We start from the raw sequence: 14,057 nt of genomic DNA on the forward strand, positions 1-14,057 counted from the left end.
TGAGTCCCCACCGATCCCTGAGCCGGGGTCATCGCTAAACACAGACCGAGTCGCCAGCCCGTTCCTGGCTCTCATTCGTTCGCATCACGGCAGCCGCGGGGGCCCTGCTGAGCTGACGCCGGGCGACCCAGACTCCAGGAGGTTGGGGTGAACTGGCCTAGATTTTCAGGGAGACACTCACCTGCCATTCCTTGACCTTCCTGGCCTCCTTGGTCTCCAGACGCTTGGCAGCTTCCATCTTCTCCCTGAGCAGAGTCAGGGCTTGCTGGACTCTGGCCTGAGGGGGAAGAGCAGCACCGGTCAGGGCAGGAGGGCCTCTTGGGGGGCCATGCCCCTGCCAGTGTGCTGACCTGTGACCTGTGGAGGAGGCTGTACGGCTGCTACTGCCTCTCAGCGAATGCCCCCTGGCCTGGGAGCGCCAGCAGGAGCGGCGTGGGGTTAAGATCCACAGGCCTGGGGCGCCTGAACGGGGTGAAGGGACGGAGAAGTGGGGGAGGTGGAGTCTTGGGGCAAGAGGCGGTTCAGGAGAGGGGGTCTTGGGGCAAAGGGATGGTGCAGGGGAAAGGCTGGTGGTGCAGGGGAAAAGCCTCAGGGGAAAGGCTGGTGAAGGAGGAGGGGCCACGGTTTGGGAGTGCCACTTTTAGGGCACTTCCGGTGCATCTGCCTGGGATCAGTCGCCCAGGGTGGCCTGTAAAAGCACACCACAGGCTCCTCTATAAATAAAGCTTCTCCGCAGGCTGGCTTAGAAGTTCCCCTGCCCAAAGAAAAACAGTCTCTTTTTCTCGGCATGGATAATTTTGTGGAAAATATTCATGGTTCCCCCTCCCCCACTCGGTGGCTATGAAGAAACCCCGGAGTCGTTTTTCACTCTGTTTGTGTCAGAGCCGGGACCTGAACCAGGAACCCTGAGGGCCGGCGCAGGGCATGGACAAGCAGCCCAGGCTGCCCCCCGCTGTGGGAACAGCACTTTCTCAGACACAAGAGAAGACTTTCCAACGCAGTGGCGGCCGTTGCAAGGAGCCCCCAGTTGCGCCGGTGGCTGTGATTCGCACTCAGCTCACCAGGAGCCCCGGCACGGGTGGATTCTCACCTTGTGGGCTTGGGCAGCCTCCTCCAGGGGTGCCACCCTGTGTTCCCGGTGCTGTTGGGACTCCCGGCACACCAAGCAGATAGCCTTCCCGTCCTCCTCACAGAACAGCTTCAGCTTCTCCTGGTGGTGCTGGCAGAGCGGCTCCGCCCGCTCCTCTCCCCCCGCCACCCTCAGCTCCAGGATGCTCTCTACCATGTTGGCCAGCACCCGGTTGGGCCGGAAATTGTCGTCCTTGAACTGCTCTTTGCAGACGGGGCACTGGAAGGGCCGACGGGGGCTTTCCTGCCCCCACGTCTCACAGTGCCGGTGGATGCAGGCCCGGCAGAAGTTATGCCCACAGTCGATGCTCACTGGCTCGGTGAAGAACTCCAGGCAGATGGGGCAGACGGCCTCCTCCTGCAGCTTCTCCACCGGGCTTGCCGAGGCCATGGTGCCGCTCTAGGGCCGCCCTGTAACACAGAGTGCGGTGCTCCTGGCGCACGCACAGAAAGGAGAGGAAAACATTCAACTCTCTTGCGGGAAGGGTGCAGCGCCAGGCTACTTGAAGTCCTAGAATTCAGAGCACAACTCCTGGAGAATCCCACAAGGCAGGCGGCTCCCTACGGCAGCGAGGCCCAGGCCACTCAGCTTGCTCTAGGGCCTGGGCAGTCTGTCTGCAGACTAACTGCAGTCTCCCAGGGGGGCTGACAGTCTGTGTGGGACCCTGGGCATGGTGGGGGGAGGGGCCAGCTCTGTGCTCCCAGAAGGGGCAGGACTTTGGGCAGAAGGAGGGGGACAGCCAGCCTCTCAGGGCTGCCCGGAGTGTGGTGTGTCCCTCCAGCCCTCAGAGCCACCCGGAGCACACAGCAGAGAGCTCCGGCGGCGATTTAAAGGACCCCCCCCCCCCGCCACACACTCACTGCTGTAGTTGTACAGCAGTGGCCAGGAGCCCCGGGGGCCCTTTAAATCATTGGGCCTCAGAGCAATTGCCCTCTCTGTTCCCCTCCCCCGGTCAGGAGGCCTGCAGTCTCCCCTGAGAAGCACTTTCCCCTCGAGAGCCCATTAGCCTGCAAACAGTCTCACCAACAACAACCGTAACGTGTTAACTTGCAGTGCACACACAGACCTCAACACACCACACAGACCCAAGAGCCTTGGTGGAGGTCCGACCACCCTTGCTTATGGAGACCCAACTCCTACCTAGGAAGAGGGACCTTGCTCAGAAGGTGAGTTTGCCGGCAAATGTAACCCCCCTCCAGACAGGACATGGTATGAGTCTGTTACAGCTCAGCCTTTTCAGCTCTCGCTGTACGGACCCATCACCGCAGTATCGGCTGCAGGGCGAGGCGAGGGAGGCATTTGTCTCGGGTGCGTAGCTGAGGGGGCGCAACCTAAGCACCGGCGACAGCCCCTGCCCGGATCCCAAGCAGCAGAGCACCCTCCGATCCAAAGGACCTGCCTCTCCCCCTTTGGCTCCCCTGCCCTGCAGCTGCAGGAGGGATCCCTGTGGCCGGCTGGGGAGCGGCACGTTTACCTTGTCAGCGTCCCGGGTAGCTCGCACCCAGCCCCCGTGGCGAGGGTCCCTCTGGCAGCTGAGCAGCCTCAGCCCACGGAGGGAGCGCTCAGTGCCCAGCCAGGCAGTAGCTGTCGGGAAGCCCTGCGGGAGCCGAGGCAGGTTCCCAGGCTGCGGGGAAAGCGCATCTCTTTCGGGCGCCCTTCCTCACCCCTGGTCCCTGCTGCCGACGGGGGAGCGAACCGCGTTGTCAACAGGCAGAGGTGCCCGAGCGCTGGAGAACAGCCATGTCAGCACCCCCGCCCGCGCCGAGGATGGTCTTGCCTCATGCGCCAAATTAGCTAGTTACGACTCTGATCGGCTGCCTTACAACCTTAATGAGTCCCTGGGCAAATTCCCGTCCTTCATGGCCCAAGAGAACAGAACTGCCTGCCCTCCACATGCTCACAACACATGCAGCTCCGCACTAAGACAACGGCTGTCATTAAATATCATGCTTCAGGGTTATGCCCACTAAGGGGGTCAGGAAGGAATTATTTGGCTCTGTGCGTACTTTGGCCAGATGTATTCAGCATTTCCTCTCAGCCCCCCCTTTCTCTGAAGCATCAGGGGTTGGTCACAGCTGGAGACAGGACAGACTAGAGCTCTGAGGCTGTCCAAAGAATTCCTGCTAATTGTGCGGCTGGTAGGTCTTGCTCGCGTACACGGGAAGAACTGTCCCCTCCCCCGGTCCGATCAGCGGGGACCCTGGAGGGCATCACCTTCCTCTGCAGCGTGAATCATCTGCCAAGACCACCTGGGCATCTCTCACCTAATCAATTCCCTGTCATTGCAGGGGCCTCGGACGCACCTTGATTTCTAGTGTTCTCTGCCCAGGACACAGAGCAATTTAATTTGCCAAGGACGGAAATGGGTTAGTCTAAGCCACATAACTGGGCTCAACAGTGGGGTAACTGGGTGAGATTCTCTGGCCTGGGCTACGCAGCGGATCAGACTGGATAATAGAATTATGGTCCTGACATTAAAATTGATAAACACAGGATTGTATTTATCTTCGCAGCCCCGGGGAGGCACGGCACAGCTATCACCCCCAAAGCAATTCATGGACTTGCTCAAGCCTGCTGGGGTTGGGCAAGACGCCAGCTACAGCCCCTGCCCTTTCCTAGCACGGCTAGCTCTGGTGAGATTTCATGTTTTTTCAAACCCTGACTCCTGGACTCTCTAGACTCGGGGGAATCTCCAGGCATGTTCTGACTCATCGATTTCCAGCAGCTCTCATTACTGGAGAGAACAGCTGACAGAAACACAACCCTTCACGGCATTGACGCCAGAGAACAAATAAACAGACTAATTGTGGGTGTTTTTTGGAAGTGTCCTGATTTATGGGTCTCAGAGAGGTCGCCGTATTAGTTGGTAACTTTAAAAACAACGAGCAATCCTGTGACACCTTAGGGTGCGTCAACACTGCACGCTTATTTCAGAATAAGCTATTCTGGAAGAAATACTCCAAAACAGCTTATTTCGATATAGCACGTCTACATTACAGGGAAGCCTCAAAATTAGTCCGAGGCAGGCTTCCCTAATGCAGATGAGCTATCTCGGTTTAGAGCCCCAGGAAGCACTGGGAAGTAATTACTTTGAATGACCCTGAGGAGCTATTTCGAAATAGCAGCAATGGAGTGTCCACACGACTGCTATTCCAAAATAGCTATTTCAGAAGAGGTGTTATTTCTTGTGGCATGAAGTCTACAGAAAACGGAATAAGCCGTCCGTTATTTCAAATTTATTTTGAAATAACGTAATTGCTGCATAGATGCTCGCATTATTATTCCGGAATAATAATAATATTATTACTATTATAAGGATGGAGATGCACCCTTAGAAACTAACAAAAATATATAGAATCAGGAGCTTTCATGTGGGCAAAAACCCACTTCCTCAGATGACCTGGAATGGAAACAACAGAAACCAAGTATCTATAATAGAAAAATAAAAGTGCCTGTTGTGACGGTGCGTTGGGGGTCTCCCGTCTCCTGCACCCCGAAATGGCACAAACAGACTGCACCAGCCGGTGGAATAGAGGAAGTTTATTGCCTCTCCAGGATACAGCACAGCACAGATGTAATCTGGTCACAGAGCTGGGCTAGGATGCCTCAGGCCCCCTTGAGATGGGGGGAGACTGGGCCCCTAAACTCCAGCCCCTTTCCCTAGGCTGTCTCCTCCATGCTCCCAGACAGCCAGCCACTAACTAACTCTCTTCCAGCCCTGCCCCCCAGCCAGGGCAGCATTCCACCTTCCTTTGTTCCTCTCCATGGGGGGTGTCTGGCCATACTGGTTTGCATAGTGACTCATCCTGTTTTGCTGGGTCGTGGTACCCACGGCAGCCAGTGGGGGTTCCCCCAGAGCCAGCAGCATAGAAACCAGCCGGGTACCCCCACTACGTCACACCTGTCAATTGTAGGACCGGTGCTAAATGAGGCTAATTAAGTGGGCTGGAAGTGTCCCATGCTTAGCTTTTGATGAGCCAGGAGATGTTAAAGATTTAGGGGGGCCTTCCCCCAAAGAGGAGTCCGGATCATTCCCCTCCCTGCCAGGACACAAGCATGACAGATGCCATCTTGTCTGACCCGTGGTAGGGGAGGGATGGGAGCAGGACTGTGCTGAGCTGAAAACACTCTCAGCTTGTGCAAAGGGGCCAGATGAGAGCAGATCCTCCTCATCGAGGCCTGCAGAGATCCCGTCAGCAAGAGGGTGCCGCCTGCACGGAAGGGACAAGTTAGAAATGGAGAAAGACTGTGGGGGAAGGGGAGACTGAGAGCGGCAGGGGGAGGGGGAATGCGGCAGACAGAAAGGGGAGGGCAAGGAGGCGAAACCAAATTCTTTACCTCCCGGAAGGTCTGGGCTGCTTGCTCAGGTCAGGGCTCCAAGCTCAGGGCGAAAACTCCCAGCACAAGAGGAAACCAGCTGAGTGAACCTTGCCCTGCCTGCTGCTGTCTGGGCAGAGGGCGTTCCCAGTGCGCCTCCAGGAATTCGTCTTTCATTACAGACTAGGTCGTGTGCTGACACCTCCCGGACTCGGACTGACTCAAACCGGCAGCCCTGGTGCCCAGGGGCAGGCAGACTGCGCAGGGCCGCGGGGCGGGAGGCGCGAAGTGCGGCAGAGGGTGATTCACAGTGACTAGCGGAGCTGATCGCTCGGCCTGTGGAGGGCCACCCGCGGCCCCTCAGGGCAACGCGACTGTGGGCTGCAAGACGCGATGCAGGTGCCATTCGCGGGCACCGTCCCCTCCCCACAGCTTCAAGGGGCCCCAGTGCTCTGTCCCCAGCCAATGGGCGCTGTGGGGACCCGCCCCCAGCGCATCCCTGTGGCCCTGTTGCCTGCAGGTGCTGCTTCCCACCTTGCCCATTGGGCAGCTTCCCACGGGCACAAATCAACACTCACCTCCCAACCCCACCCCCAGGCTCCGGCGGCAGCAGCAGCAGCGCCAAGGATGACAGAGCCGCCCCCTCCAGCGTATTAACCCCCCCACCTGCCCATGCAACGCTGTCCCTCCTCTGCCCCTCTTGCGCCTCCCCCAGGGCAGCACGGGGGGGGGGGAGGGGCGGACAGGAGCTAAACTTTTCCAATAGTTGCTTTAGCCAGTAACCCCCCCTTCTCATCTGCTGCTCTTCCGCCTCCCAGCTCTGAAAGCTGAGGGGGCAGCTGAGAGCAACCCCTGGCCCAGGTACCTGCCCACCAAAGCCTGCTGCCTAGGGCAGGGAATGGGCCTGCCCCCAGTGACACCCCCCAGCGCACATACCCGCCTGGGCTCCTGGGCACTGCCTTGCCCACGGACACTGCTCCCCCCAGGCTTCTGCCAGTCCTGCGGCCGTGTGCCCCCTTCCCATCAGCCCAGCCTGGCTCTGCCTTGCATCAGGCAGCACCTCTGAGGGGCCGGGGGTGGAAGCCACGGAGGGGGGGTAGGGTGGGAAGAAACTGGGACCACACCTTCCCCTCCCCCTCTATTTGTTTAGGGGCGGGGCTATGCCGAAGGGGCTGGGGGCCAAACCTGGCCAAGTGCCTGGGGGCTGAGTGGGTGCAGTGTGCCAGTTCCTGCAGGTGGGGGTGTCACGTTATTGGATTCTAAAGATCACTCTTGCACCCATGGGGGGGGGGGGTTTGCCCCAAAAGTCTGTACAAAGGGGGTCATGTGAGGTGTCACATGAAAGCTTCTGTTCTACTGATTCTGTAGATGCTATTCATGTACTTGTATAATGTCTGTGTGTGGCGTTATGAGTGTGCACGCTGTGTTGATGCTGGAAAATTTTCTCTCTGAGGCAGAGCTATGGGCCAGGAATGTTCGTTCAGTGTCTATGCTAATTAGCAAAGCTCCAGGGACAATGGATCTCTAGGTGCCAAAGACACACCTGGGGAATGAATCTGGATGCCTGCAGACCAGCCAGAATAATGATTGCTGGCTTGGGACACAAGGATAGGTCCCTGGGCCGTGTGACCCACTCCAGTTTGGAAGAGACCAAGGGTGTATATAAAATGCCATGCGGCAGACTCCGTTTTGGTCTTCAGCTCAGCTCTTGATCCCAGATGCAGCCTTGAGGGGAACAACGAGCCAGGAAGAACCGTGGACCTGTCCTGACCTAGGATGTACACCAGAGACTTTTAAGCCAGCAGTTGTAACATCTCTGCTAAGAGCCTGCATTGAGAACTGGGCGATTCGGTGCATGTAATGTATTCTCCTCAACAACCTTACTCTCAGGATTTTCTTTCTTTTAGTAATCAACCTTTAGATTTTAGATTCTAAAGGATTGGCCCAGCGTGGTCTTGTGGGTAAGATCCAGAGTGTAAATTGACTGGGACCTGTGGCTGGTTTCTTGGGACCGGAAGAACCCGTTCGGGGTAGGTGAGATTGGGGCACAGGGAGAGCTGTGGGGTCAGAGGGGTTTTGCTCATGAGGCTTCAGCCTGGCCAGATAGGTAGCTGGAGCTCTCCGTGTGACTGGTGTGTGGCCTTTTTGGGAAGGTCTCCAGTCTGGGGTTGTAAGGAGCCCCGAGTTTGAGCAATTCACCCTGAACAGACGCCCTCAGCCGTGCCCAGACCTGGCCTGGTCCGTCACAGTGTGCAGGACCTGGGAGAACCACTCCGCTCTGCCCCTACACCCACTCTGCCCCTTTGCCTAAGCCCCGTTCCCTGCTCTCCCTGCTCGTTTGCAGACTTCACCCCCGTCACTCCCAGTGACTGGGAGTCACAGCCAATGGGAGTAGCAGAGGATGGTGCCTGCAAGTGTAGGGTAATACGGAGCTGTCTGTGCCCCCCCGGGAGCTATGCCAAGTAAGCACCCCAATTTCCTGACCTCTCCTGACCAGACCCTGCACCCCCAGAGCACACTTGCACCCTACCTACCACCCAGACCCTGCAGCCCATCCCCACCCTCAGTCTGTTCCCCGCAGCCCTCCCAGACACTGAACCCCTCATTTCTGGCCCCATACCAGAGCCTAAGGAGGCTCCACAAAATCTCCTCATCCCAGGCAATGTTCCCTCTAATTTTTCCATCCATGTGCAGAATAATTTTATGTGCACCGAAGTATGTGCCAATGTGCACCACCAGGAGAAACACAAAACCTAGGTGTGGAAGTTCTGCTAATCAGCTGGGCAGCACTGGAATCTCTCCTGAGCATCCGCACAAGCGCCCGGATTACAGGGAACGCTAACCCAGGGCCCTCAGAAGAGTTAATCTATCATTGGGGTTAAGCCCTGAGCCTCAGCCCCCCTCCTTCCTGGGGCTGAAGCACAAGGGAAATGGGGGATGAAGAGAGTGTCTCTCTTTTTTGTTTCTGTTTCTCAGTTGGGGGTCACATCTGTGAGGAGGGTTTTTTTTTCCCTCAGTTTGGGGGCCAAGTCAGTGAGGGGTTGTTTTTTCCTCACTTGTATGTGGCCCGGGACTGATTTTTCTGTGGGTCAGTGGCCCCCGACCCAAAAAAGGTTCCCCACCCTGATTTACATTATTAACATCTAACAATATATAAGGAAACACAATGGCTGTGTCTACACTGGGCCACTTATTCCGGAAAATCAGCCGCTTTTCCGGAATAAGCTGCGAGCTGTCTACACTGGCTCTTGAATTTCCGGAAAAGCAACGATGCTCTACTGTACAAAATCAGCCGCTATTCCGGAAAAACTATTCTGCTCCCGCTCGGGCATAAGTCCTTATTCCGGAACACTGTTCCGGAAAAGGGCCAGTGTAGACAGCCCAGTAGTCTTTTCCGGAAAAAAGCCCCAATCGTGAAAATGGCGATTGGGGCTCTTTTCCGGAAAAGGGCATCTACATTGGCCACAGACGCTTTTCCGGAAAAAGGGCTTTTCTGGAAAAGCAGCCTGCCAATGTAGACGCTCCTTTTCCGGAAAAACTGAAAACGGAATAGTATTCCGTTTTAAGCAGTTCCGGAAATTCATGCCAGTGTAGACACAGCCAATTAGTATTATTCTAATTCTCTAACGATACAGATTTGCATTTCAAAATTTCCAATCTAGCTAACAGAGAATTACTCTGATTACATTTACATATTTTTCTATCACTTCTCTAAAGGTTGAATCTAGGTCAGTTAGGGTATGTCTACACTACAGCACTAATTCGAATTAACTTAATTTGAATTAGTTAATTCGAACTAAGCTAATTCGAACTAGTGCATCTAGACCTAAAAACTAGTTCGAATTAGCATTTTGCTAATTCGAACTAGCATGTCCACATTGAGTGGAGCCTGAACCGAAGTTAAGGCTGGCCGGAAGCAGTGCTGGCAGGGCATCAGGTTAGGACTTAGAGCGTGGAGCTGCTGTCTCAAGCTAGCCGAGGGCTGTGCTTAAAGGGACCCGACCCCCCATCCCGGACAGACAGTTCTCAGGGTTCCCTGCTTGCTTGTCTACCTCGATGAGGGACAGCAAAGCAGTCCTGTCTTGGAGTGCCCGCACTCGACACATCACAGCACTCGGTCACCAGCCCAGCTGCACTTGCCACAGGCTGCCATCCGGGGGGGTCAATCGGGGGGCTGCAGGAGAGCTTCCACCCCGAGGAGCCCGCAGAACCACCCCACTCCTCTCCATCAGGAGCTCGTACCCCATTCCTCCCTCACCTCCTTCCACTTACCCCTCCCTAGCCCCCTTCCGGATGTACAAAATAAAGGACACGTGTGTTCAAAAATAGAAACTTTCTTTATTTAACAAAACTGGGAGTGGGGGGGGGGGATTAACCTCTGGGGAGACTGGGAAAAGGAGGTGGGAGAGGGAAAGAGAGAGGGTGGGAGAGGGGAGGGGGAAACCTGGGAGGAGGGAGCTGGAAGGGGGAAGCCAGGGGAAGAAGGAGGAGGGGAAGTATCAAACTATGGTACGCTATATCTTCAGTACTGTGTACAGATGTGATCTCACCCCAGAAAAGATGTTTTGGCCTTGGAAAGGGTTCTGAAAAGGGCAACTAGAATGATCAGGGGTTTGGAACAGGTCCCATATGAAGAGAGGCTAAAGAGACTGGGACTTTTCAGCTTAGAAAAGAGGAGACTGAGGGGGATATGATAGAGGTCTATAAAATCATGAGTGGTAAGGAGAGGGTGCATAAAGAAAAGTTCTTCATTAGTTCCCATAAGGACTATAGGGCACCAAATGAAATGAATGGGTAGCAGGCTTCAAACTAATAAAAGAAAGTTCTTCTTCACAGAGCAAATAGTCAACCTGTGGAACTCCTTGCCACAGGAGGCTGTGAAGGCTAGAACAACAACAGAGTTTAAAGAGAAGTTAGATAAAGTCATGGAGGTTAGGTCCATGGAGTGGTATTAGCCAGGGGGTAGGAATGGTGTCCCTGGCCTCTGTTTGTGGAAGGCTGGAGATGGACGGCACGAGACAAATGGCTTGGTCATTGTCTTCGGTCCATCCCCTCCAGGGTACCTAGTGTTGGCCACTGTTGGCAGACAGGCTACTGGGCTAGATGGACCTTTGGTCTGACCCAGTACGGCCATTCTTATGTTCTAAGCTCAGGGCTCAGGGTTGGGGGTCTCACTGGACCAACTAGATTTTCATGCAAACCTGCTCCTGGGTTCGCATGTGGCCTTTGGTGGCCAGGCTGGCAGCTCTCCTTCCCTAGATGGCCACTTTCCTGTGCCTAGTGCGGAGGTCGTGGACGTTGGAGGCTTCCCCCCAAACCTGGATAAGGTCCACGATCTCCGCACTAGACCAGGTGGGCGTCCGCCTCTTGCGACCTCGGGGAGGCTCCTGGGAGCCGCCAGCCTGGTCCCGGGAAGAGGCGGAGGGCTGGGTGGCAGCAGGTGGCTGGCTCGTGCCGTGCCAGGTGCAGGGTGTGCTGGCTGGGTGCTGGCAGGCTTGCACCTGGCACGGGCACCGTAGCCAGACCATGCCCCTTTAAGGGCTCCGGGGCCGGGAGGGGGGCAGACGAGTTTCCCTGGTTGTGCCCAGAGTGGCCACCAGGGCAAGCTGGGGAGGGCTAGCCTCCCACTAGTTCGAATCAAGTGGCTACACAGCCCTTAATTCGAACTACTTAATTCGAACTAGGCATTAGTCCTCGTAGAATGAGGTTTACCTAGTTCGAATTAAGCGCTCCGCTAGTTCGAATTAAGTTTGAACTAGCGGTTTGCCTGTGTAGCGCCTATTAAAGTTAATTTGAACTAACGGCTGTTAGTTCGAATTAACTTTGTAGTGTAGACATACCCTTAGTCCCTGAGCTGCTTAACCCTTTCCAGCCTTGTGTCACACAAGGAAAGACCTCACAAATGCAATGAGTGGGACAGTAGCTTCACTCTCACCTCGAGACCTCACTAAGCATCTGAGGATTCAGATGGGAGAGAACCATTGAGTGTGGAGAAAGCAACAATCACCACACACATTTCGTTGAGCTCCCAGGTCTCCACGTGGAAGAGAGAACTCACAAGTTCCTTGAATGTGAGGAAAGCCACAGTAGCAGCGTGTGCGTTCTCAAGATATGAGAGAATCCACATGAAACGGAGCCCCTATAACAAGTCCAGAGTTTGGGGAAAGCATCCACAAGAAATCACATCTTACTGAACACTGGAGAATCCACACGCGAGAGAGACCCTGCAAATCTCCTGAGCAAGGCAAAAGCGTCCGTTGTTTTTCCATTTGTATTAGGCATCAGAAAATCCACCCATGACAGAGCTCTCCCCCCCCCCCCCCATAAAGCAGTGGTCTCCAACCTTTTTAACCACAAGATCAAGTTATCAATTTAAGTGCAATGTAAGATCTACCTCAAACCCAAATACCCTCGCCTGGCTTCCTTCCCGTCCCTTCTTCGAGGCCTTGTCCCTTCTCCAAGATCTCACCCTGCTCACTCTCTCCCCCATCCTCATTCACTTTCACCAGGCTGGGGTAGGGGGTTGGGGTGCAGGCTCTGGGCTTGGGCCAAGGGGTTTAGAGTATGGGAGGGGCTCTGGGCTTAGCCTAGGTTGGGAAGTTGGGGTCCAGGAGGGGTTTCAGGGTGCAAAGTCTGGGAAGGAGTTTGGCTATGGGGGAACTCATGTCTGGGGCAGGACGTTGGGTGTAGGAGGAGGCTCAGGGCTGGGACAGAGGTTCAGGAAGCAGCATCTGGATGGGCTCTGTTTAACTCAGACAGCTTCTGGGTGTTGGAGCAGTGGAGTTAAGGCAGGCTTACTCCTGCCATCGCCCTGCACCACTCCTGATAGCAGCTGGCATGTACAGCCATGTGCTGCCCCTCAACCACTGAGCCCACAGCTTCTACTGACCATGGTTCCCCGTTATTGATCAATGGGAGCTGCAGGAGTGGTGTCTGCAGGCAAGGATAGCATGTGGAGACCCCCCTGCTCTGCATTTCTCAGGGGTTGCTGGGACATGCCAGCCACTTCCAGGAGCAGCAATAACCACAGAGATAATGACTCCAGACATGATAGGTTAGGCATTTTAGAGCTCACTGCTCAAAGAATTACATTTAAGCACAAGAGAGAAATGAAAGTTATGAAATGCACAGACTTGTCAAAACACCAAAAATAACACACTTTGCAAGCAGTAACAGAAGTAACAACAACCCCCAAGTATGTGTTGGGTCAGGAGATAAGAGTGCAAGACAGTGTGTTTGTGAGAATGACAGAGACACACACAGTGTGTGAGAGTGACAGAGCCAAGCTCCCTCCATCCCTTTCTCTCTGTGTGGAGACAGGGGACAGAAGTGGGGGGAAGGGACACCCTGACATCAGCACCCGCTTCTCCCTCCCATACCCTGCACAGTGAGCAGGAGTCTCCCAGGGGGCAGCTCTAAGGCAGAGGGCAGGAGCAGCATGACAGTGGGTGGAGAGGCAACTGAAGTGCCAGCGCTTGATAGTTTCCTGGCCAAACTGGTCACGATCACCTGTCAGAGGCTCTGAGATCTACTGGTAGATCCCAATCGACTGGTGGGTGACCACTGCCATAAAGTACGCTAATTAGTGATGGGCCAAGTGGTGCTGACTTGCACCAAGCTCACTGGGTTGAGCAAGGCTTGGAGTGGCCATGTAATGAGAACATGCAATAGTGGCAGGGCTCATGTGGGCTCAGACTTTGGTCTCCTCTCTCACCTCTCCAGATCACGTAGTAAGTTTTGTTGTGCAGAAGAGGGCTGCAGTGCAATGAAGTTTAAGAACCCCTCGTCTAACATGATCCAACGGCTGGAAGTTGAAGCTAGCCAAACTCAGACTAGAAATAAGGAGTAATTTTTTTTTAAGTGAGGCTAATTGACCAGGTCATGGTTATTATTAAAATAGTTAATTTTACAAAATTGCAGGCAGTGAACATATAGGTTTTTTGTATGTGCCGTGAGGGGATGGGCTGGACTTTGACCACACTTAGTTTCTGTTGCACAGTGGAGTTGTCACTTGGGAAAGTGTTACAATGCATCTTTAAGTATTACAGCTCAAGAAAATCTCGTTAATTGTTAAGTGATGACATGCTACCAAACCAGGATTTCTGTTAAAGGAGAGTAGGAAGAATTCACTGATAAAGCAGTGAAAGTGATGCTTCCAAAGCTATTTCTGTGAGCCTGTGTTTTCATCAATGGTTTCTGTGGAAACTAAACATGCAAATTATTTAAACTTGGAAAATGACTAAGCACTGATGTAACCATTGCTGAAATGCTATGTCCAATTATGGTGCCCACAATTCAAGAAGGATGATGATAAATTGGAGAGAGTTCCCAAAAGAACTATAAGAAGGATGAAAGAGTTGGAAAACCTGCCTTATGGAGTTAGAATCATAAAATGTTAGAAATGGAAGAAACCTTGAGAGATTAAGTCCAGTTCCCTGACCTCACGGCAGGAGCAACCAACATCTAGATCATCCCTGATAGATAGGGTTGCCAGGTGTCCGGTATTGACCCAGACAGTCTGGTATTTTTGCTTCCTGTCCAGTAAAAAAATTTCAGAAAATATCAGAGACCTAAAATGTCCGGTATTTTCTGATTTTTCCCCTGCCAGGGG

The 14,057-nt window shown here is 54.2% G+C and overlaps 1 protein-coding gene across 4 annotated transcripts in view; it reads right to left on the minus strand.

Annotated features, from left to right (window-relative positions):
* Window positions 1-14,057, minus strand: part of LOC102461502 (E3 ubiquitin-protein ligase TRIM58-like) — a 38,879-nt gene that overhangs the window by 6,968 nt on the left and 17,854 nt on the right. For 3 of the 4 annotated variants that reach the window (XM_075929026.2, XM_075929024.2, XM_075929023.2), the window contains 2 exons: window positions 1,091-1,562; window positions 182-277 (listed from right to left, as the gene is read on the minus strand). In XM_075929026.2, the coding sequence (XP_075785141.2) occupies window positions 182-277; window positions 1,091-1,519 (525 nt within the window). In that variant the 5' untranslated portion in view covers window positions 1,520-1,562. Of the gene's footprint in view, window positions 1-181; window positions 278-1,090; window positions 1,563-5,467; window positions 5,695-14,057 lie in introns of those variants that run through there. The other variant, XM_075929025.2, reaches the window with a different exon arrangement.

This window comes from Pelodiscus sinensis, chromosome 5, assembly GCF_052426305.1.
Source record: "Pelodiscus sinensis isolate ZL-2025 chromosome 5, ASM5242630v1, whole genome shotgun sequence".
Classification (NCBI taxonomy): domain Eukaryota; kingdom Metazoa; phylum Chordata; order Testudines; family Trionychidae; genus Pelodiscus; species Pelodiscus sinensis.